The following is a 25288-nucleotide window of genomic DNA, read 5'->3' on the forward strand; positions in this document are numbered from 1 at the left end:
AATCTTCTGCTGCAGAGTTATAGTTCTGGGCCCTCAGTTCTTTTCCCACCACCCCACAAGCTTTACCCTTTGAGGAAAAGGCAGCCCTCCAGATTTTGTAGACATTTTTCTTAATATTTTTAACATTGTGTCTTTTGAAAGAAATGTTTTACACAGTTCATCCAAAGAGCAGAGGACTGAACTTCTCACTATTGCCTTGGCCCTGACAGCTGTTACCAGCACCCTTTTCCCAAGAAAAGTCAATTCCCAGGTGCTTATTGGACAGCCTTCGAGGGGGAAGATGAGGGAAGCTGCCAGCTCACCCTTCCAGGATCCTAGTGTGGGGGCCGAATCTCATGGACCTGACCTCAGAGGTGCATCCGTGCCGCCCAGGTAGATAAGAGCCGCAGCGTCGATCGCCCTTCGTTCCTCCCTGGGGATTTCTGTTAGGGGGCCTTGTTAGCGATCAGCTTGAAGTGAAGATAAAGTTCAGTGCTGTGGGATTTTTAGGAACAAAAAACTGTGACTTTGGGATTTGGGGTGGATTTTTGTGCTAGGGGTGGGGTCATGGGTTAATGTTGAACAATTTTTAAGTCTGTATTATGTTTAAAAAATATTAATGATTTAAAAGTTAAAATTTTTAATTTTTATATGTGAAAATACTTCCTATTGGCTACGAGGGAAGCTCAAGTGGTGTCTTCTTATGTGCTGTTAAATATATATTATATACTTTGGAAGAAGGCAGAGAGGGGAGCCTCATTATTTTTAAATGATCCTAAGTGTATAGTCTGTCTGTTGTACATAGAGTTTAACTTGCTTTTTGGCCGCTGTAGGGAAAAATACCCATCCATCTGAGATGGGAACCTGTCATTTATCATCACTTCAGAAGTGATACACTGTTATTTATTCTTTCTGTCTCCAAGTTCTGGCACTTGAAGACTTCTTCAAAACTGGCAAATAAGATAATAGTTATAGAAATTTTAGTTCATTTATTTCTAAACTCCTTTCAGATTATTTTACCATGAGAAGGTGGTAGATTATTTTGTCTTCCTGTCTGATTTTTATTTTGAAGTATTTAGTGTTGTATTCCTCTGCAGGCTTAAAAATAGCGTTTCACTTCAATTCAGTAGAGCTTAGGAGTTAAAGAGAATAAAGCCTGTGTTGCTTGTGTGGTGTTACAACCCCTCACCTGTCTGGAATGTCCAGCACCCAGTGCAGCTCAGGGTTCTAGAGATCTTTGCTCGTGCCTGAGCTAATGGTCATATGATTAGTTGATTGCAGTGTGGTGCGATGGAGGGCGGAACGAACGCTTTGTTTAATAAAGAAAGGCGGGGAGACTTGAGAGTTGCAACAAGAACTGTGTTGTCCATATTTTGTTGGTTAACCTGCTTTTTCCCTCCCTGTAGAAAGATGAGAGCATGTAACCATGATATGTTTCAGCTTCCTAGTGGGATTCTAGGAAAGAGCTGGTTCGGGTTTCTCTGCCAGTTGAGACCTAAGGTTTCTGAGGTTTCTCAGCTCTTTGCCCATGAAGCACACAGCTGAGAACCAGGTTCTTGAGGAGGGGCCAGGGTCTGGGCGGTTGGTCAAGTGAGAAGTGCAGGGGCTGTAGAGTCAGAGATGCCAACCCCTGGCTCTGCTCCGTAGGCCTGGGCCTCAGTTTCCCCTTCTAGCAAATGAATGGGCTGGTACCAGAGCTGCTGGCTTCGTTGGTGCGTCTTAATGGTGTTTTGCTGTGTCAGAGCGGTGGCTGCGGCGGGCTGGCCAGCACCAGTGTCTGCGGCAGATGCAGGGAGGGTCAAGGAGACAAACTGAGGGTGTGCATGAGGTTGTGGACGGGACTACCCCCACCCCATTCCAGTCTCTGGGCCACTAGTGAGACAAAGAGGTCCCCGTGGTCAGGGTCCCCACTGACATGCTCTCTGCAGTGTTCAGAAAACTCCCCTTCTCAGACTTTCCCTTGTGTTTCCCAGTCATGACCCTTTCCCACCAGTAGTTCAGGCCCACTTGTCCCAAGGCCTTTCAGCCCTCACCAGTCTTTTGCTAGGGATCAAGGAAGACTTTCAGGAAGGGCGGTGGTGTGTAGTTAAAACTGACGTGACCAAGAAAAATGCCTACTTCAGCAGCCTTGCAGTGCTCACAAACACACAGAGCCCAGAAAATTACCTTTAAAGACGTTAAGTTTTATTTCCCAAAGTTATTGGCCTTAGCCTCTCACTCTCCAGCCCACTCAAGCACCCAGATCTTGCAGCATCTTACGAGTGCTCTGGAAGCCCAGGCCCTTTCTTGGGAGTTGGGGAGCAAAGATGGACAGTCGGTTTAGTCTTTACACATATGAGATTTTAGATACGTTTTTGCTGCTTGATAATACTTACAGATACCTCATTTCTGTTTTCCACTCTCCGTCTTGGGAGAGGTGCCAACTACCCAGGAGAGCTTGTGGAGCCCAGCACACAATGGAACCTCTCCTCCCCTGGCCTCCTCTAGCCTGGCCCCGTGAGTCCCTCGCCTTAGGTCAGAAACTGTCTTCTCCCACTCCATCCCCGCAGCAGCCTCTTTACTGGTTCCTCTCCCCTGTCTCTCCCTCTCCATTCTGCACACTGCAGCTGGGATGAACTTTCGGTGTTGTTAGCAGCTTTATTGAGATATAATTTACATAGCATACAGTTCACCCATTTAAAGTGTACACTTCAGTGGCTTTTAGTATATTCACGGAGTTGTGCATCCATTGCCATAGTCAATGTTAGAATATTTTCATCATCAAAAAGAAACCCTGTACCCATTTGCAGTACCCCATTCCCTCTTCCCCACTGGCAACCACTAACTACTTTTTGTCTCTATGGATTTATCTATTCTGAACATTTCATATAAATGGGAATGATACACTTTGTGGCTGTTTGTGACTGGTTTCTTTAACTAAACATATTTTCGAGATTCATCCATGTTGTAATATATATCAGTACTTCGTTTCTTTTTATTGCTGAGTAATGTTCCATCGTATGGATATACCATATTTTGTTTATCCATTCATCAGTTGATGGACCGGTGGGTTGTTTCTACTTTTTGGCTGTCATAAATAATGCTGCTGTGAAAATTCATGTACAAGTTTTTACATGGACATATGTTTTCATTACTCTTGGGTTATATACCTAGGAGTGGAATTGCTGGGTCCTCTGGTATGTCTATCTTTAACCTTTTGAAGAGCTGCCAGACTGTTTTCCAAGTGGCTGCATCATTTTCCATTCCCCCCAGCAACGTTATGAGGGTTCCAATTTTTCCACATCTTTGTCAAGACTTGTTATTTTTTGATGTGAATTGATATCTCATTATGGTTTTGATTTGCATTTCCTTGATGACTAATGATGTTGGGCATCTTTTCATGTGCTTCAGGATGAACATTCTTAAGAAGGTTATTCCTATTGCTCCTGCCTAAAAGCATCACCATTGCCAATGGGATAAATTCTGAACTCCTTTGACAGCTCACAAGGCTGGTCAAGATCTAGCCTCTGGCAGTATCTCTAGCCTCTTCTCCCCATCCTCCCCTACTTTCTGCTTACTGGTTTCCTGGAGGCATCTTGATCTCACCAGCCTCCCAGACTTTGCTCAGTGCTGTTCCTCCTCCCAGTGACACACCCCGCTGGTCCTCTCCTCATCCCACCTCAGCTTTGCCTTCTCCTCTCCCTCATCCTCAAGGACTTATAAACCTCTCCAGGAAGCTACCTGCAACTTCCGGAGCCAGGTTATTGGCCCTGTTATGTGTCCCGTGGTACTGCCACGAAGGAGTCTTGTTACATTCCAGGGTTAGGTTATAAAGTCATGCCTAGGATAAAACTTGAGTGTAATCAAAACTCCTTTTGGACACCCTGAGGAAGGCGCCGTATTGAAGACCATTATCGCGAGGTGCAGCGCGGCTGGTTCCTGCCTGTGCGGGAATAGGTCACAGTCTCTTCAGCTGAGCACCAGGAGAAGTGGTTAGCCTGCAAGTAGGGCCGTGTTATGCAAGCAACACTTATTTGTAGGTGTTAGACTCACACTGAGGCGAGCAGTTCGCTTTTGAAGAGGCTCTTGGGAACCGAGACAGGCCACAGGAGCAGCAGGGGCACGGGCTCACCTCAGGCCCCCACGCCTGTCTGCTCCGGGAGTGGAGGGGCAGATGGAATGGCCCAGATGGCTTAAAATTGTTTTCCTTGTCTTTTTTCTTTTTCCTAACTTTTTCAGACAAATGCCGTTATGTTTGCCTAAGTGAAATATGTATGTAATGCCAAATCTCTGTACCCCCTCAAGCCAGCACACCGGTACACTGGATTGCAGTTCCCTCTTCCTACTTTGTCTTTTTGTTAGACTGTGAGCTCCGTGAGAGCAGGGCCACATCTGGCTTGGTCATGGGGTTCCCCAGTCCGAGTGCCGTGCCTGGCACCTGGCAGATCCCCTATACGCATAGCTGGATGTGTAAATTCCCCGGCTGCTGGAACAGCTCCATTCTCTGAAGCCCCGGCATACTCTTACAGGCTAGTCCTCGTGGTTCTGCCTTGTACACACAACACTTTATTTTCATGTTTTGTTTTCCCTGCTAGCAGCCCCTGTGAGCAGGCTTCTTCGTGTTGTTATCTCTGTTCCTCCTACCAGGCCAGTCCAGAGTAAATGGTGCCTAAAAAGTGTTTGGCAAATGAATGAATTGTGGGAACCCAACCCAGCTCTGGCACCTTTGTCTGCAGGCTAGTCTGCTTCTAGTGGAGACTACCCGATTCCAAAAAAGAGGAAGGTTGTTCACAAGTGCATAAATTGCACTTGCATAAGAAAGAATCTCATCAAGTAGACCTCCATGAAATTCAAATTTTGATGATCTGGCTATATCTGAGCTGAAGCTTACCTGGCTTTATAAAGAATTTGCTGGAGAGTCATGTAGATAATCCAGAATATTTTTTAGAAAGCATTCATCTGCACCCAGGAGACCAAGAAAGGAAGCCGGCGGATGGATCAGAGGCCCCAAAGAGAGACTGCTGGGCCGATTCTTAGCATCTGGTCCAATTGGTGAGGAAGTGACAGCAGCCCAAAGAAGACACAAAGAAACAGAACTCGTTCCTGGCAACAGCTCTTTTGCCTAAAGTAGGCTTCCCACTGTCACGCGGAGCGGTTTTAAAGTTGTGGTGAAATGCTAACAGGCAATTTGGATTAAAGTTAACAGCAAATGACGGCTTCACAGATTAATTAATTGCTGCACAAATAAGTTGATGTACAAGTATTTGCTTTTAAATCTTACACAATAAGAAGTAAATTAGAAGTCAAACCATTTTTTTCTTTGAAGAACTAAAAGGACAGAATGTCTTTGATGATCTTGAGAACAGCATACTGGCTTCAAGGCAGACTGTTGTTGTGTAGTCTGACCAATAATAATGTAGAACTTTTCTTACATGTTTATAAAATAAATCTTAGAAGAAAAATAATACTGTAGCCTTTTTTAAAAAAATGAAATTCTATGAACGTTTCACAGAACTTGGATGTTCCTGGGAGCGGTTAGGGAAATGCTGGCTCAAGAGCGTATTTCTAATAGTTGTGAGGCATTGCAGTGGGCTTTTGCTCTGCTGTAAATACAGCTCTAGGGTATGGGTGGTCTTTAACCTACCAAAGTCAGCACCCGGCACCTGGGGTTCTTACCTGGTTTTGTTGGAGCAATTCCAGAGGCCCCCTCTGGATGACAAGAGTCTTCAGTAGTTGAGATTTTGTGTTACCTCAGACTGTGTCACCCCTGCCTCGGGACCAGTGTTGGTTAGAGCAGGAGACCACACCATCGACAGGAGAGGTGACAAGGCCTTCCCGTCCCTTCCTGGGGCTATCATGTGTTTAATGCGTCACCTCTTCTTAGTGGCAGGAGTTCCTCAGAGGGCCCGTGAGCAGGAGACGGCACTTTTTTGCTCAGGTAGAATGTCTTCTGTGGGGAGGTCAAATGGGGTGATGCCTGGGGCTGGGCCCGGAGCCTTGGGGATTCGTTCTATCTCATCTGCAGACTTGAAAAAAAACCCAAGCGAGTCCCTTCGCTTCTTGGGACCTCAGTGTCCCTGCCTGTCAGATGAAGGGCTCAAGTGGGATGACCTCCAGGTTTCCTTCTAGTGCTAATGTGAGTTCTAGGATCTTTGCTGAGCTTTCCCAAGGAGCATCAGGAGTGTAAGTTGGACGGGAAGGAGTTGGGGGCAAGCAAGAGGCCTAAGCCCTTGCACCCTTGGTTCCATGAGCCAGTGCAACACCCCCTCCCCAGCCCTGCGTTGTGAAGGGAGAAGGAGATCCTCTCCCTTGCTCCCTTCCCTGTTCGGCCCCCCTTCCCCATTGCGCACACGCACCATTCTGTGTTTTACTTGGGAGATTTTTTAGGAGGTAGCCCAGTGTCTTATTAATCAGCTCAGGCTGCTCTAACAAAATGCCATGGGCTGGGTGGCTTAAATAACAGAAGTTTATTTTCTCACGGTCTAAAGGTCGAAGTCCAGGATCAGCGTGCTAGTAGTTGGGTTCGCACGAGGCCTCTCTTCCTGGCTTGCAGACAGCATCTCACTGTGTGCTCACATGGCCTTTCCTTGGTGCGTGCGCTTGGAGAGAGAGATGTCTCTTCCTCTTCTCAAGCCACCAAGCCTACTGGATTAGGGCCCTACCTTTTTTTTTTTTTTTTTAATTTTATTTATTTTTGGCTGCCTTGGGTCTTCGTTGCTGTGCACGGACTTTCTCTAGTTGCGGCGAGCGGGGGCTACTCTTCGTTGCGGTGCACAGGCTTCTCATTGCGGTGGCTTCTCTTGATGCAGAGCACGGGCTCTAGGTGCGAGGGCTTCAGTAGTTGTGGCGCACGGGCTTAGCTGCTCTGCGGCATGTGGGATCTTCCCGGACCAGGGCTCGAACCTGTGTCCCCTGCACTGGCAGACAGATTCTTAATCAGTGTGCCACCAGGGAAGTCCTGGACCCTACCTTTTTGATCTTGATTATCTCCTAAAGGCTCTATCTCCAAAGGTAGTCACATTGGGGGTTATGGCGTCAACATATGAATTTGGGGAGGGGGACACAGTCCAGTCCATGGCACCCAGTAATGCAAGGGTCCCAGTATGTGTTTGTGGAATGAGGTCACTGCTTTTTAAAAGCTCACAGACTGGGAGGGATTTTGATCCATGGGTCTGAAGGCAGTAGGGTTTGTAGTTCAGAGTCCTGGTTCTGGAGGAAACAGACCCATTTGAGTCCACCTCGGCCACTTACTAGCCATATGGCCTTGGGCAAATTACTTAACCTCTACCTCTGAGCCAGCATCCTCATCTGCAAAATCGGGATAACCAAGTATGGTGGCTGTGAGGATCAGATGAGGGCTTGTGTGGAAGGCCCTTGGCACTGAGTCTGCGTCCCCTCCTGACGCTCAGTCAATGGGAGTGATTACGACTGCTTTTCAGTCTTCCCGGTGCCGCTTTGCCAGCTCTGTCCTCCACTGCAGTCCCGTGTCTAGTCTCAGTAACATCCTCACTCTTCCAAATGCCCTCCTCCCAGCCTCCTAGGACTCAGAAGGCAAGTGGGTAATTAGAAATATTTCCTGTGTCTGGGGGCGATGAGGCAGGCCTGTGGGGACAGCCCCCATCCCCTGGTGAGTTGTGCTCTCCACTCATTCTCCAGACAAAGCAGTTAGTCCTTTTAGCTCAGGCTGAACATGTGTCCTCCATCCCCTAACTTTTAAAACTTTTTATTGTGAAATAATTGAACAATTACAGAATAGTTTCAAGGGTAGAACAAAGAACATTTTGCCACATTTCATTATTCGTTCTTTTCTTCCTCCCCTCCCTCCCCCCTCACCCCCTTGTCCCCCACCAACCACGAACTGTTTGAGAGTTATTTGCATACATCGCGTCCCTTTACTCCCTAAATGTAATACTTTAGTGTACATTTTCTAAGAACAAGGGCATTCTCTCATATGACCAGAGTATTGTTATCAAATTCAGGAAATGTATAATTTTAATCAGTACAGTAGTACCTAATGCGTGGTTCATGCTTCAGTTTTGCCAACTGTCGCAATAATGTTTTTTTCTGGTCCAGGATACAATCCAGGATCACACACTACAGTTAATATCCTGTCTTTAGTCTCTTATAATGTGGAGCAATTCCTTTGCCTTTCTTTGCCTTCTATGATATTGATGTTTTTGAAGTGTTCAGTCCGGTTATGTTGTAGAATTCCCTCAAGTTGGTCCCTTAACATTTGTTTAAAGTAAAATGAGCTAAGAAGCCATTTTCACATTGCTTTTGGATGTAGCTACTGAAATGCCCAGCCTTGCCTTAGGCTCTGTGAACCGGGAGGATTATATAGCCTGGCTCTGACTTGGGACCTTAAGTCTGGGTTTGTGGGGACAGCAGTTACTGTCAGAAGGGCTTGAAGGGCCCCTGCGTGCTCGTGATTAGGGGTCTGCTGTGCTGGCACCAACAAGCTTGGAAAATACATCTCGGATGGATGCAGGATGAGTCAGCATTCTGGAAGTCTCCAAAGATGCAGAAAATGGCCCTGCACCTGTTCCAGCATCCACCCATCAACTTCGCCCGGCCTCCAGAGATGTCCTAAAGTTCACACTCCAAACCAAAGTCCTGTTTTCTCTCAGAAACCTCCAGCAGGCTGCAGTCGTGGGTTCCAGCCTGTCCTTACTGCTGCTCTGCTCTGCGGCCTGGGTCTGTTCTCTCCCGCTCTGGGCCAGTGGTGGGAGGGGAGCCCCTCCTTGCTCTGCCAAGTGCCCCTGGCACTGGGAACAGGGAGGGAAAGAGTCACTGAGCCCTGAGTGTGGGAAGACAACCAGCACCCTGGCCTATGACGAGGTTAAGCCAACTTGGGATGATCTGGCAGATGACTCATCAGACCCGGAGCTTTGCTTTTTCATCTGTTTAACTTCTCTGTTGGATGGTATATACTGTGAAAAACAGTGAATCGTAATCTCTATTCAGACAACCGTGTAACATCAGGGAACTATCTTGCTAGTTGGAGGTATTTTGTCAGACCAAAGCAAACAACGCAAGAATGTTATAAGTGACATCAGTCTTTACAGAACTTTGGCCAAGCAGGCTTTCACTGTGAGAAACAAGATAAAATTGATTTTCATCTAGTCATTAAGTCAATACCATTGCTGTGTTTTAACACATATTAACACTTCAAAGTGCTCTCCCTGGAGATGCAGACATTCATGTGAGAGAGACATAGAGTCCCCTGCCTTTTTGATTGTAAATTAATTAAAATTAAATAAAATTGAAAATTCAGTTCCTCAGTGACTGGTGACATTTCAAGGGCTCAGTAACCACATGTGGCTAGGGGCTCCCATGTTGGACCGTGCGGCTCTAGACCCTCATCGCCGAGTTCTGTTGGACAGCGCAGCTCTGCACGGCCAACAGTCTGGGAAGCAGAGGTGCAGGAGAGACTTCCTTCTGCGACAGACGTGGTCACACAGGGAAAATTGGACAGATCGTGAAGTTGGCATTTAAATATGACTGCAGGCCGTTGGCAGTGTGTCCTCTGGGCTGCTGGTTTGGATCAAAGGTGTGCTGAAAGATGCATGGAGTTTCACTTCTTCCATTGTTCTGGTAGCCCAGAGCTCTGTTAGGTTAGTTCCACATCATGGACTGTAGTCAGGTGTTAAAGAGAATGCAGCCAAAGCTGCACTGAGGCAGCGATTCAGGCAGCACGTGGGTCTTCCCACTCACCTGACCCTCCGCAGTCTCAGGGCCTCGCGTGTGCAGGCGGAGTGCCGGAGCCCCGAGCTCTGAGGGTGCTTTCTGTAGGAAGGACCCTGGGCCGGGCGCTGGGGTGAGGTGTGTAGTGGCGGGTTCCGGGGCAGGGCATGGGGCTGGGACCCACCCACATGGATGATAAAAAACGGCTGAATTAATACTGCTCCTGCACCTCACACATCTGCTGAGATCATCCAGCCCTGTTCCCAGGCCAAACCTCGGCTCACTGTTCCACCAAGGCGTGGGTGATGGGGCAGGGCTGGCAGGTGTCTCTAAGCTCCCAGGACCCAGCCCACAACTGCTGAGGAAGCCACGCAGCCAGCTGTGTACAAGTGGAGCGTCTGTGTCTACTTGAAAGTGCCTGTCTGCCTGTGGTCCTTGCCTGTGTGTGCACCTCTGTCCCCGCCTCCTGGCTGCCCGAGCCCTGGAGCTGAGGAGGGAAGCTGAGCAAGTCGAGGCCCACGCCGCTGCCTCTGCTCCAGCCAGGATGTGGCTCTTCCACGCTCTGCTCTGCATGACCAGTAAGTCAGCCTCACCCCCTGCCCCGAGGGGCTGCACAGCCTGTCCATCTGTGTGTCTGGTGGGGCTCAGAGCCCGAGGTCAGAGAAAGTCTGGGGACTCCCCCCTGGAAGCCCGTCTCGCTCCATGGGTCAGACCCCCAGGCTAGGAAGGACCTCTGAGGCTCTGTTGGCTGCTGACAGCATGGGGCTTTGGACTCCAGGGCTCTGCCTCCTGTTCCTCCCGCCAGCTCCCCTCCCCACGCAGGCCCTCTCCCCTGGAACCCACTCCAGGCAGCCCCTCAGGTCTGTGCCAAGCTTGTCCCCAGAGTGTGGAGGCTGGCGCGGCGTACCCGCCCAGCGGAGCCCCCCGGTTTAGCTGAGGAGGGTGAGGACCCTGTGTGCGGCGAACGCGTGGGGGGGGCCTGCTTCCTGTTCCTGACGTTAGGGCCCCTACGAGAACCCGTATGGGGGAGGGGACATTCCCTCTCCACTGCCTGGGGCCCCATATGGCCTTTAAAACTCCTATGGAAGCCCCTTGGGGCAAGCCAAGCCAGGAGCGCACCCAGCCACCAGGCCCCAGGGATGAGAATAAGCGTGGCCAGCGAGCCCCTGGGCGCTGCTCAGATCAAGCCTGAGGCGAGGGTGGTCCTGTGTAGTGATCTGGCAGGCTTCCCGGGGGCCTCCTGCGCTGGCCAGGAGCTGGTCAGAAGAATGAGACTGGACATCAGGCAGGTGTAGTGTCAGGGCTGCTGGGAGCCTGAGTTCTCCCTAAGGGACGGGTGGGGGCCAGCTAGTGAACGCCAGACGGTGGCTGAGAGCTGAGGCCAGGCTGGGAGGGGGCTCAGAACTAGCACCCACCAGGGGGCCAGATCACCCAAGAGGCAGGCCAAACGTGCATGGGGCACGAGCAAAGTGTACATTTTTGGATACCTTTTAATATTTGATATTTAAAAAACATCAAAATAGTCATCGTGGAAAGATCAAAACTTTGTTGAACTTCCTTTTCCTTACTTTACAGTTTAGACTTCCCTTTACTTTCAGTTACATGTGGTGTGTGGAGAAGGTCTCACGGTTTTTATGGCTTATGGCTTTGATGCCCCATCACCAAGTGTGTCCGTACCCTGGTCCACTCCATCCCAGTAGAGAGGAGGTGACTGAGGCCCAGAGAGGGGTAATGACTGGCCATAGTTACAAGCAAGTACTAGTGGAAACGGGGCTCAAGCCCAAGCCTCTGCCTGCCTCCCAGCTCTAGAATACCCCGTGGCCTGGGACACTAACCCTGGTGTCACTCTGGTCTCCTGCTTGTCTCTGTCTTCTGTGGCCTCTGGAAGGACCAGTTATCACCCCAGCACCTTTTTCAGCAATGCCAATCCAGATGACATTTATCAAACCCCTTCTGAGGCTAAGGCACTCCCCAGGCTGACGGGCAGCAGAGAGCAAGATGGAGCAGACTTGCAATGAGATCACTTACCCTGCACCTTGGCTATGCTATGGGCTGGGGGTAAGAGCAGGGCCCCAGCAGCTCCAGTCTGAGTGGGAGAAGTGGAACTGTGACAGTTCTGCTCCAAGCTGTGAGGTCCTGAGATTTAGGGATGGACCGATCATGAAGAGCTTCCTGGAGGAAGTGAGATTGGCGCTGAGTCTTTTTTTTTTTTTTTTTTTTTTTTTAAAGTTTTACTTGATTTTTTATTTATTTATTTATTTATTTATTTTTGGCTGTGTTGGGTCTTCGGTTCGTGCGAGGGCTTTCTCCAGTTGCGGCAAGCGGGGGCCACTCTTCATCGCGGTGCGGGGACCGCTCTTCATCGCGGTGCGCGGGCCTTTCTCTATCGCGGCCCCTCCCGTCGCGGGGCACAGGCTCCAGACGCGCAGGCTCAGCAATTGTGGCTCACGGGCCCAGCTGCTCCGTGGCATGTGGGATCTTCCCAGACCAGGGCTCGAACCCGTGTCCCCTGCATTAGCAGGCAGATTCTCAACCACTGCGCCACCAGGGAAGCCCGGCGCTGAGTCTTAAGGGCTGGAGAGAGTCTGAGAAAGTGACGAGGAGATGCCAGGGAGGGTGAAGGAACCCCTCAGACAGTGACCCCAGGCCCAGGGCCCTGCATCCTGTGTCTGGATGCACCTCCCTAGGCTGGAGAGAATCCAAACTGTTCCTGGCCTGACCTTCCACCCTTCCCAAGCACCCACTGTGGTGATGCCCACTTCTCATCAGTGGGAGCAGATGAGATAACGTCAGTTGTCTGAGACAGTCAGATGCAGATACAAACACACTGAAACCCTGGAGCTGCCCATCTCATCCTGCGACCATGCAGCCTGCTGTTCCCAGGTCAGTCTTCACCCTGACTCATTCTGTGACCACAACCACTCACTTCTCCCCCCAGGGTCTCAGAGGTTGTGTCTACATCGCTCGTGTGAGGAAGGGAACTGTGCTAGTGGCCTGTAAAACCTTACAGTGGTACACAAGCCAGCAGTCCAGGGCCAGCTCTGCTGTTGCACCAACTTCAGGCTGGGGCCTGGGGCCCTGCTGGGTCCTGCTGGGGGAGTGGGGAGGTGTCAGACCTGCCTCTGCCCGGGGCACAACCCCAGACCTGAGTGCAAGTGTGTGATGGGAAACCTTGGCCATTGAGGATGGGGGACTGTAGTGTCCGCGGTGGCCCTGAGGATGGGGGAGGTGTGTAGCAAGTGCAGACAGGTGGTGCGGGGCGAGAGGGAGGCTTTCTGTGCAGGAGGAACAGTATGAACAGAGACCCGGGTGTAAGGAGTGTGTTTAAGGAGACGCAGGGTGAGGCTTGAGTGGGGACAGAAGGCTGTCTGCTCTGACGCTGCCTGCGCCCCACAACCGGGACACGCTGGGCCCGAGGGGGGAGCAGGCCGCACGCACACCATGACCCTGACACTCTGTCCCCAGCCGGAGGGCCCACTGAGAATGCCTTCAGGTGACACACAGGGGATGGGAAAAGGGCGTCCCAGGCAGAGGTGAGACGAGCACAGCGTTCATGGGCCAGCCAGGTGTGGAGAGCGGTCCACGCAGGAGCCAGACGCCTCCGACCTTCTCTGGGAGGCTGGCCTGGGGAGTAGCTGGGGGCCATGCGGGTGGTCAGGGTGCTGGTGGAGAGTGTGGGGGCCCAGAGTGCCAGGCTGCGGGAGCTCGGGCCACACCCTGAGGGCAGTGGGAAGGCCAGCAGGCCCCTAGCCCAGAGGTGACAATGGGACGTGACTGTGGTGTAGAAGGCGGAGTCCTGGAGAAAGGGGAGGCAGACAGGCCCGTGAGGAGCCGCTGCCGAGGTCCCCTGGGGGTGCTGGGGCCGGAGGGCATGGGGAGGGGGAGACACTTAGGAGAAGTGTTGAGGAGGAAAATCCACAAGCACTTCAGCACAGAGCACAGCCCTGGCTGCTCCAGACCTGTCGGCCGTGGTTATTACGTGGCCTGTGAAGGGGGCCAGGGTGGGGGACCGAGGTATGAGGTTTGGGGCTGAGACGACGAGGCTCAACATGGAAGACCCAGGTGGGTGGGTGGAGGGGGAGCTGCCCCACGGGACAGGCGGCCTGCAGGCCTTTCTGGGTGCTCTGGACTGGGCGTCAGGACGGCTGAAACTGGTCCTAGTTCTATGGCCCGGCTCCTTGTATAAGTTCGGGCAAACCATTCCCTGCCCTGCATCCACCCCTCCGGGGTCAGTTTGCTAAACCGAGAACAGCACTGTGAGAATGTGTATGTAAAGTGCCCGGCGTGATGGGGGAGAGAGGGGGTGGGTGCGGGCAGTGGTGGCTGACAGGATGGAGGGGGCTCTGACTCAGCAGGCCTGTGTGGCCGGGACAGCTTGGAGAGGCGGCCCTGTGGGCGGCGTGGCGACAGACTCTGGTTCAGCAGGGCTCTCACCACTGGCAGCCCGAGAGGGGGGCTTGAGCTGGAGGGCAAGGCTGTCAGAGAACGTGACAGGCCTCCCTTGTGGTTATAACACTGACGTTAACACCCACATACTGAGCCTGCAAGATGTCAGATGCTGCTCCCGGCCTTGCCCCACTAGTCTGCACGGTCCCACATCACAGATGGGGAGACTGGGGTGAAGTGACAAGCCCAAGGTCCTTCAGGGACTCCGTGGCAGAGCGAGGATTTGAACTCAGGACTGTCTCCCTCCTGGGCTCATGCTCTCTTCTCTGAGTCGAAGTGGGAAGTGGGAAGAGAGGGGGTCCCCTGACGAAGGCACAGCCCGAGCAGAGGGGCCACGACAGGGGCCTGGGGGAAGTCTGCCCCAGCAAGGCGGCCCACGCCTGGTGGACCCCAGGCACTGGCTGGCCTTATGGGAAAGCTCAGCGGACCCGGTGACACTCCTGAACACACGCACACATAAATGTGTTCTCACTGACCTAATTACCAGCTCGATAACCCAGAGCTCTGCCCCAGCTCTGAGCTGCTGGCACGACAGGGAGCCAGGTCTCTGTTTACACCATACCCCTCCCGCCCCCCGCCGCCCCCGCAGTGCCTCCAGCTTTTATTAAAGGCTTTAGAAATAGGCAGACCGGGGCCCCAGACACAAATTTCAATTTGCTGATGGGCCACGAGCAATCACCCGACCTCTCTGAGCCTCAGCACCTGAGTATGGTACCTGGAAGACAGCAGGTGGTCCAGGAAGGTGGCTGTAATGGTCTCTCTGCTTATCTCCTCCCCTTTCCCACCCCTCAAGAATCTTGCACCAAGATCCCTCCTTTAAACAAACCAAAAATGGGGATGGGGGCGTGGGGTAGGGGATCAGGAATCTCTGGCCCTCTTTGATGTTTCCAGGACACCTCATCTGGGCCTGGCACTGTGCTGAGCCGGACTCTGTGGTTGGGGGTGTGTCATGGATGACTCAGATCAGATTACAGTTTTGGGGAGACAGACTTTATCACAGATCACTCTGACCCAGACGCGATTTAGTCAGAGCCAGACAGAGACCCCCCAGGATGCTGAGAGAGCTCAGGGACCACTGGGGTACTCTGGCTGAGAATCTGGATTGGCTCCTGGGGCAGGGCCCCAAAGGATGGGGCAGAGGTGGGAGAGTGACGAGGAAGGCACACTGGGCAGAGGGAACCGCTTGTGCAAAGGCCCTGCGGTGGGAGGTATGCAGATGGTGTTCAGTTAGAGGGGTATCGAGGAGCCAGAGAGCAGAGCTGGCAGGGGGGGCACTGGGCTGGGCAGGGAGGTACCATGGATGCCGGGGGAGGAGACTGGACTTATCACAGGGGTTTCAATTCATGTCTGTTAAGTCACACAGATGGTAAAAAGGGGAAAGAATGCCTTCCGGTCGCCCCTTGTAAGAAGTGGGTAGTTCTCCCTTTTTAGTTTTTTTGACCTGCCCCATTATTTTAAAACAAGTTTTATTTTAGCACATGGTATATTTTTATGAGTCACCACCAATCACTCCAGGCAAGGCAGAGGTATAAAGGGAAAGGAATAAAGTACAGATGCCTATTTTGTGCCAGGCTTGGGGAGGGGGACTGGGAATTGAGAGGAGAGAGTGGACACTACCCTCTCACAGGGTGCCTGCTCCTTCAGCCTTTGGAAGGTTGGTTTTTGGGTTTTTTTTTTAATGTTTTATCTATTTCGGCTGCAGAGGGTCTTAGTTGCGGCACGCAGGATCTTTTAGTTGTGGCAAGCGGGCTCTTAGTTGTGGCATGTATGTGGATTGTAGTTCCCAACCAGGGATCAAACCCAGGCCCCCTGCATTGGGAGCACAGAGTCTTACCCACTGGACCACCAGGGAAGTCCCTGGAAGGTTGGTTTTTAACAAAGTTTTAAGCATGTACAAAAATAAAGCAAATAACATTAATAAACCCAATATACCCATCACCCAGATGACACAGCTATCAAGATCTTGCCGCACTTGCTGCATTTATGTATTTCACTGTCCCTTTTTGTTTCCTTTACCAAAGTATTTTAAAGCCTTGCTGCTCACAGTTTGGTCTGGGGACCAACAGCAGCCTGGCATCACTTAGCGGCGGTTAGACTAGGATCTTAGCCCCACTCCCTGACCTACTGAATCAGAATCTGCATTTTTAAGAAGATACTTGGGTGATTCATTTGCACATTAATGTTTCGGAAGCATTGTTTGAAAGAAAATCCCCAACATCAGTCATTTCACCCTTCAGTACTTCAATACGTATTTCTGAAGTACTTGGGGATGTTTTCTTACACAGCCATAATGTTGTCATCACCCAACAAAATTAACAGTAATTCTTTGGTATCATCTAATACCCAGTTCTTAACTCAAATCTTCCTGACTGTCTCAAAATGTCTATTTCTAACAGTTCAATCAAGAGCCAAACAAGACCCACACATCACGTGTGGTTGCTATGCCTTTCTTAGTCTAGAGTGTCCCCCTTGCTCATTTTTGAGGTTTGTGTGTCTTTTTCAAATCTTCACTTTACTGCAGAGCTCAGTTGCTTGTCTTGCAGAACATCTTCAGGGTTTGTGCGTTTGCTTCCTCTCAATGTGATTGGTCCTTCAATCCCCTACATTACCTGAAACTTGGAAGTTAGGGCTAATGCCTTCATTAAATTCAGGTTTAACTTTTTTGGCGAGCATCCTCTAAACAATCAGGAGGATTTTGCCATACGTCCTGCATTTATCTCACTCCCTTTTTTCTGTTTCCTTTGCCGACGTATTTTAGAGAGTTGCTTCTCAGTGTGGTCTGATGACTGGCAGCCTGGGCATCACATGGGAGCTGTTAGAAATGCAGTATCTTGGGCCCCAGTATTCTTCCTAGGGGGTCATACTAGGAGGCACACATGCCTGGGGGGCCCACTCTTAGCTGCGCTGAGATGAACTAGTGGGCTGGGGGGGTCAGCCTAATTGTGAAGTGTGCTATCAAAATTTCATCTAACTAGTTTCATCTATTGATGATCATGGCCTGATTTAATTGTTGTATTTCATTATGACTTGCAAAATTGTGTTTTTATGGTTGTATTATTCCTTCCACATTCATTAGTAACGATTCTTCTGTAAAGAACTTTTTGTGGTCAGCTAGGACCATTTGGTGACCCTGAAATGCAGCGCATACAGGAAAGGCAAAAAAATTGCTTAATGCTTTCCCTTTAATAGTCAATTTTCAGAGTAAGGGCATAATGCCCTCATTACTTCCAATGGTGAAAAATGCAGTGTTTTGTTTTCTTTCTGTCTTTTAAGTATCATTATGAACCCCTGGAATTTTTGTGTACTCAATGTGCTTCAGACACTTGCAATTATTATTTTTTTATTGAACTGTCGTTGATTTACAGTACTGTGCTAGTTTCAGGCGTACAGCAAAGTGATCCCATTATACATACATACATATACATATATATTCTTTTCATATTCTTTTAATTATAGGTTATTACAAGATATTGAACATAGTTCCCTGTGCTATACAGTAAATCCTTGTTGTTTACCTATTTTATATATAGTGGTGTGTATCTGTTAATCCCAAACTCCTAATTTATCCCTCCCTCCTCCCCGCAATTATTATTTTTTAATGTAAACTTTTTTGAAGACAACACATGCAAAAATGGACAAATTCAGATCAGTGAATTTTCAGATTAAATCAAATCCACATGCTGATACCAATTTCAAGAAACAGAGGACATTACCAACATCCCAGAAGTACCTCCCATGGCCCCCTCCAGTTATTACCTTACCCCCAAGAGTAACCACTCTCCTGACCTCTGATACCATGGATTAGTTTGCCTGTTTTGAACTTTGAAATAATGGAATTATACAGTATGTTCTGTTTTGCTCTTGTATTTATGAGATCCAACCCACCTTGTTGTTGATTATTTTCATTGCTGTAGAGTGTTCCATTGGTGAATATATCACAGCATATTTTTTCTACTGTTGATGGATATTCGGGTTGTTCCAGTTTGGGGTTGTTATGAATAGTGAGGCTATGAAAATTCTTGTACATGTCTTTTTGTGAATATATGAACACATTTCTATTGGGTTTTTGCCTTAGGGTAGGATTGCTGGGTCATGAGTTATACATATGCTCAGCTTTAGTTGATAACTGCTAAACGGTTTTCTAAAGTGATTGTACCGATTTACATTCCCACCAGCAGTATTTGAGGGTTCTAGTAGCTCCACATCATTGTCAGCACTTGGTATTTTCTTTTTCATTTTAGCCATTCTGGTGGTTGTGTAGTGGTATCACATGGTGATCTCAATTTGCCTTTCTGTGAAGTCTAATGGTGCCCTCTCATATGATTGCTATTTGGATAATCTCTTTTGTGAAATGTCCTTTTTCTGTTGGCTTACATGCCTTTTTCTTATTGATCTGTAGGAACTCTTTACAGATTCTGATATGAATCTTTTGTCAGATATTTGTATTGCAGACATCTTCTCTCTCTCCGTGGCTTGCCTCTTCATTCTTAATGATGTATTTTGATCAACAGAAGTTCTTAAGTTTAATGAAGTTCAGCTTATCAATTCTTTCCTTTATAGCTAGTGTTTTTTGTGTCCTGTTTAAAAAATATCTGTCTACCCCAAGGTCCTTTGTTTTCTCTTAAAAGCTTCATTGTTTCATTTTTCATATTTAGATATATGGTCTATCTAAGTCCACATTTAAATCTTCAGTTCATCAGGAACTGACTTTTTGTGTATGATGTGAGAGAAGAGTCAAGATTAATTTTTTTTTCAATATTGATATCCAAGTGACCCAGCCCCATTTATTTAAAAGAGCATTCTTTCACCACTGTTCCTCACTGTCACCTTTGTCATAAATCAGGTGCCCATATGTTTCTGGACTCTCTGTCCCATTGATCTGTTTTCTATCCTTGTGCCAATATAATTCTGTTTTAATAACTATAAATTTATAATAATCTTGATAAATGATAAGTCCCCAAATTTTGTTATTCTTCTTCAAGAGTGCCTGACTATTCTTGCCCTTTGCATTTTCATATAAATTTTAAAAATTGGCTTGTTAACATCACCCTTCCCCCAATAATTTGCTAGGACATTGATTGTGGTTGTATTGAAGCTATAGATCAATATAGTGATAACTGACAACAACACGGAATCTTCTAATTCATGAACATCATCTGTTCCTTCATTTTAGATATTTAATCTCTCCCAGTCTTTTAATAGTTCTTAGTGTAGAGGTTTTGTGTATCTCTAGTTAGAGTTACTTTTAGACACTTGATTTTTTTTTTTTTTAACAGGAGAGAAACAAATTTTAATTCATACACACAAAGATCTCATAGAAACAGAATATAAGATGTGGCCAGAGCAGGCAGCTTTTATACTTTTTAGACAAAGAAACAATAAATTTATGAGCAACTGACATGACAAAAAAAACTTAGGTTTTAGGTGAAATTCATTAATTAATAATTAGTGAAAAATCTAAACAGAGTTTGGGCTTTGGGTAGTAAATTAAAGAAGTAACAAGGTTTGTTTATACAGACTTCACAGCCGGAATTCCCACTCTCTGGCCATAAGGGCATCCTTCTACCATGTGCAGGGAGGGCACCTTTCATATAAGGGATTTATTTCCTGCTTTCAGGGAAACAGAGAGGAGGATCGAAAGTGTTCCTCTTGCACCAACTGTTTCTTAAGTAATTTTAATTCAAAATAATCAATATCCCACTGAGAAATACTTTGGGTTTGCCTGCCCTGGACCCCAACAAGGTTAAATCTCTGATGTATAAACTCGAGAGGAGAGTCTCAGTAAATAATTACCGAGTATATTCAGAATTATTAAGTGTATAAAGAATAGAGGACTTATATATTATTATAAAACCCCTCATCAAATTCTCTGGGGTTGGGACACATAATTTTTCGAGGCAGAAGCCCGGTGTAGACACTTGATTTTTTTATGGCTTTTGTTAACGGCGTCTTTTAAAATTTTTCATTCTTCATTTGATCATTGACGGTGCATAGAAGTACAACGGTTCTTTGTATTTTGCCTCTGTATCCCATGACCTTGCTCAAGGCACTTATTAATTCTCAATGTTTGTGGATCTGTTGGATTTTTCAATCTACTTATTTAATCATGTCATCTGCAAATAATGACAGTTTTATTTTTTTCCTTTTTAATCTTTGTGCTCTGTATTTTTTCTTTTTTCTCACTGTTGTAAAACCACCAGTAAAATGTTGAATAGAGGTGGTAATAGTGAGCATCCCTGTTTCTTTTCTGATTTTAGGGGGAAAGCTTTCAATAACTCACCAATAAGAATGATGTTGGGAATTCCCTGGTGGTCCAGTGGTTGGTTAGGACTCCACGCTTTCACTGCCGAGGGCGTGGGTTCAATCCCTGTTCGGGGTAATGAAATCCCACAAGCTGCGTGGCATAAAATTAAAAAATCAAATAAAATAAAAATAAAATAAAATAACCCTGGCAGTGCAGTGGTTAAGACTCTGCACTTCCACCGCAGGGGGCACGGGTTCTATCCCTGGTTGGGGAACTAAGATCCCACATGCCACGTGGTGTGGCCAAAAATTTAAAAAAATAAAAATTAAAAAAAAAGAATGATGTTTGCTGAAGGATTTTTGTGGCTATTCTTGATTAAAGACATCCCTTCTATTCCTAGTTTGCTATGAATTTTTTAAATTACAAATCAGTATTGTATTTTATCAAATACCTTTTTCAGCCTCTATCATAATGATCATATGATTTTTTTTCTCCTCTTTTTTCTGTTAACATGATGAATAAATTGATTCTTTTCGAACGTCACACCACTCTTGCATTCCTGAAATAAACTCCACTTGGTTGTAAGGTATTATGCTTTTTATATACCCCTGGGTTTGATTTGCTAATGTTTTGTTTAGGATTTTTGCATCTACGTTCAAGAGAGAGATTGCTAATTTTCCTTTCATGTGTTGCTCTTGTCAGGTGCTAATATCAATGTCATGCTGGCCCCACAAAATGATTGGAAAGTGTTCTCTCATTTTCTCTTCTCTGGAACAGTTCATGTAAGATTGGTATTTCTTCTTTATGTGTTTGGGAGAGCTCACTAGTGAAGCCATCTGGGCCTGGAGTTAATGGATTCAGTTTTTAAAATTTGGGATTATTCAGATTTCACTTCTTTTGTCAGTTTTGGTAAATTTATTTTTCAAAGAATTTGTCCTTTTCACCTAAATTGTCAAGCTTACTGGCATAAAGTATATACTATCCTCTTATTATTTCATAAATGTCTTAGGCTCTGTTCTGATGTCCTCTTTTCATTCATATTGGTAATTTATGTGTTTGCCTTTTTTTTTTTCTTGATCAGTGTTGCTAGGGGGTTTTATCAGTTATATTACTCTTTCTAAAAACTAAACTTTAGCTTTGTTGATTTTCCCTACTGTAGGTTAGTTTTCTATTTCACTGATGTATGCTCATGTCTTTATTTCTTCCTGTACTCTCTCTGGGCTTGATTTGCTATTCGTTTAGCTTTTTGAGATGGAATATTAGATAACTGGTTTACAGCCTTTCTTTTTTTTTTTTAGCATATGCATTTAAGGCTCTGCGTTTCCTCTAAACACTGCTTTAACTGTATCACACAAGTTTTGATTTGTTCTATGTTAATTCTCATTCAGTTCAAAATATTTTAAAGTTTCCATTATGATTTTATCTTTGGCCCTAGGTTATTTAGAAGTGCATTGCTTAATTTCCAAGAAGTTAGAATTTTAAGCAGTGGAGTAGCATGCTTTTAAAAATTCTTTCTGGCAACTGGTACGGAAAGAATGTACCCAGAGGGAGAAGTCTTGGAAGAGAAAGGTCAGGAGACTAATGAATGTGTCCAAGCAGGAGACAGTAAGGTCAATGGGGCAGAACTGAGTCCTTGGAGACGCCAAAATGCACACGAGAATTCTGAGAATGATAAAGGTGGTATTTCAGATCTGCGGGGATAATATGAGCTATTTGAGAAGTAACGTTGAGACAATTTCATTTTGGGGGGAGAAAAAGTAAAGCTGGATATATGCAAAAATAAAGTCTAGATGAATCAAAGACTCAAGCATAAGAAATGAAACAAAGAAAATATCAAAGAAAACATGAGTGAATTAAATAATCTCTGAGTGGGGAAGCATGACACAAAACTCGAGTCATACAGGAAAAATAATTTGACTACATAATAAATGTAGATGTGGGGAAAAATATAAGCCAGTCAAACAAACAGCTAAGTGAGAAACAGTCTCTAACACATTGACAATTTCTTTTGGACAAAAAGCTCATATAAATTAGTAAGAAAACAATAAAGACCTCATAAAAATGGATAATGTATATGAATAAGCAGGAAACAAACTTATAATAAGAGGCTTGACTTTACTCATAATGTAAAAAATAGGTGTTTTTTTCAAATTTTTTTTTTTTTAACGAGCTGAGCTTTTTAAAAACAAATTATTTAATTAATTAATTTTTTTTTTGGGCTGTGTGTTGGGTCTTCGTTGCTGCACACGGGCTTTCTCTAGTTGCGGTGAGCGGGGGGCTGCTCTTCCTTGAGGTGCGTGGGCTTCTCGTTGCGGTGGCTTCTCTTGTTGCGGAGCACGGGCTCTAGGTGTGCATGGGCTTCAGTAGTTGTGGCACGTGGGTTCAGTAGTTGTGGCACGTGGGCTCAGTAGTTGTGGCACGTAGGTTCAGTAGTTGTGGCACGTGGGCTTCAGTAGTTGTGGCACGTGGGCTTCAGTAGTTGTGGCATGCGGGTTCAGTAGTTGTGGCACGTGGGCTTCAGTAGTTGTGGCACACAGGTTCAGTAGTTGTGGCACGTGGGCTTCAGTAGTTGTGGCTTGCGGGCTTTAGAGCGCAGGCTCAGTAGCTGTGGTGCACGGGCTTAATTGCTCCGCGGCATGTGGGATCTTCCCGGACCAGGACTCAAACCCGTGTCCCCTGCATTGGCAGGCAGATTCTTAACCACTGCACCACCAGGGAAGCCCTGAAAAATAGTTTGGGAACAAAATGATGAGATACTCTTTTAAAACAAGGATGAGGAGGTCCACACGGTCTGCTCAAGCGATGCTGTGAGGAAATAGGCCTTCCATTCTGTTTTTGGAATATGAATTGGCACAGCCTCTTTGGGGGACAATCTGTCTATATCAATTTTCCCCCCAAAATTTTTAGTGAAGAATTTCAAACGTACAGAAAATTTGAAAAACTTGTGCAGTGGACAACCACATACAACACTTAGATTTTACAATGTATAGATTTTACAATATGTATTTTTTTGTATATTACATATATGTAAAATATGTGATAGTGCAAATATAACAAAATGTTGACAATTGTAATTGACATATATAAAATATGTTTATTTATATCCATCCATATATATTCATCTATCCATCCATCAAGCCGTCTTATATTTTGATGCATTTCAAAGTAAATTGCAGACATCAGCACATTTCATCCCTAAACATTTCATCATACACATCAACTAGAGATCAGTATTTCCTTATGGTTCTTTTTTTTTTGAGGTAAAATTTACCTACAGTGAAACACACAAATTTTAAGTGGACCATTTGATGTATTTTTGACAATGCACACCTTTGTAATCCAAACTCCTATAGAGATATAGGATATTTCTATCACCCCAGGAAGCTCCTTTCTGCTCCTTCTCAGTTAATCCCCATCCCGCATCAGCCCAGGCAATATTTTTTTTTTGCTATAGATTAGTTTTGCTGGTTCTAGAACATCATGTAAATGGAATCATACAGTAGATACTCTTTTATGTAAGACTTCTTTCACTGAGCATAATGATATTCATGATTCACCCATCTTGCTGTGTGTGTCAATTGTTCGTTCCTTTTTACTCCTGAGTAGTATTCCATGGTCTGAATATGTCAGTTTGATTCCCCAGTTGATGGACATTTGGGTTGTTTCCAGTTTGGGACTGTTACAAATAAAGCTGCTATAAACATTCTTTTTCTGAGGTATTTTTGAGGACACGTGTTTTCTCTTGGGTCACTTGATGGGCAGGTACGTAGACAGATTGTATGCAGACCCTCACCCTGGGGCCCGTAGTCTATTTTAACTTTGGTACATGACACGGTGATGAGCATGTGCTCCGTGGCAGGTATAGAAAGTGCACAGTGGGAGGTGTGAGAAAGTAGCAAGTGCTCTGGGACAGAACCAAGGAAGGCCTCCTGGAGGAGGGGGCCTTGGTGCCAACACAGCTTGGTTTAGTAGGAGGACCAGGGGCTCTGGGTCAGACACGCCTGCATTCCAGTCCTATTCCCATGGAAAAAAGATTCTTAGTAGGGGGGTACTTCCCTGGTGGTCCAGTGGTTAAGATTCCGCACTTCCACTGCATGGGGCATGGGTTTGATCCCTGGTCAGGGAACTAAGATCCCACATGCCATGCGGTGCATCCAAAAAAAAAAATCCTTGGGAGTCTTGCTTTCCTCATCTGTAAAATGGGGATAGTGGCTCTGCAGGATGTGATGGAATAACGATGCCTCTTTTTTTAAATGTTCTTCTTTTCTCTTCAGGCCTGGCTCCCCTGGCCGCCTTCAACGTGGACGTGGTCCGGACCTGGGTGACTCCCAAGGGAGACGTCCCCTACGTGCTCAGCTCACTTCTGCATCAGGACTCCAGCACCAACCAGACCTGGTGAGTGGGGCCTGGCACGCGGGGCGGTGTGCGTGAGGACTGAGGAGCCCTCCGGGAGCCTGAGAAGGCCCCCAGACAAGGCCTCGGCACCCCACCCCCCAGCCTGGGGAGAACCCCCTTTCAGAAGGGCGTGCAGGGGAGAGGCCGTTAGCTCAGGGCCCGTTCTCCCAGCCCCGGCCCCTCTTCTCACCCTGGCCTCTCCGGGGGTGGGGGAGGGGAGGCTAAAAAACTTTTAAAATAAAATTTATCAAGGCTCTTTTGTCTGTTACAAAAGTAACGTGCTCAACATAGAAATTTTGGACAGTGACGGAAAATATTTCTTTTAAATGGAAAATATGAGGCAGGCGGGCGTGGTGGTTACCAGGAGGCTGTGCATCTGGTCGCCGTGGTTCGGTGACAGCTTCGCTCTGTATTTATAGCAAGGCACACAACCCCCAGCCTCAGTTTCTCATCTCTGCAGTGGGGGTGATATTTTCCTACCTCACAGGGTTGTGGCAAAGGGTATTTGAGTTCATGCACATAAAGTGGCACAATTTCTGGCCAAATTTAAGATCAATACGC

General features: G+C 46.9%; 2 protein-coding genes across 4 annotated transcripts in view; both read left to right on the top strand.

Annotated features, from left to right (window-relative positions):
* The window catches only part of NCBP3 (nuclear cap binding subunit 3), a 35078-nt gene extending 25847 nt beyond the window's left edge, over positions 1 to 9231 (top strand). For both annotated transcript variants that reach the window (XM_007177435.2, XM_007177433.2), the window contains one exon: positions 210 to 9231. In XM_007177435.2, the coding sequence (XP_007177497.1) occupies positions 210 to 318 (109 nt within the window). In that variant the 3' untranslated portion in view covers positions 319 to 9231. The remainder of the gene's footprint in view (positions 1 to 209) is intronic.
* Positions 9232 to 9900: 669 nt separating this feature from the next.
* The window catches only part of ITGAE (integrin subunit alpha E), a 59248-nt gene continuing 43860 nt past the window's right edge, over positions 9901 to 25288 (top strand). The window contains exons 1-2 of one of the 2 annotated variants that reach the window (XM_057537047.1): positions 9901 to 10220; positions 24607 to 24727. In XM_057537047.1, coding sequence (XP_057393030.1) covers positions 10187 to 10220; positions 24607 to 24727 — 155 coding nt within the window. In that variant the 5' untranslated portion in view covers positions 9901 to 10186. Of the gene's footprint in view, positions 10221 to 24569; positions 24728 to 25288 lie in introns of those variants that run through there. The other variant, XM_007177439.2, reaches the window with a different exon arrangement.

The sequence above is a fragment of the Balaenoptera acutorostrata genome, chromosome 20 (assembly GCF_949987535.1).
Source record: "Balaenoptera acutorostrata chromosome 20, mBalAcu1.1, whole genome shotgun sequence".
Lineage (NCBI taxonomy): Eukaryota > Metazoa > Chordata > Mammalia > Artiodactyla > Balaenopteridae > Balaenoptera > Balaenoptera acutorostrata.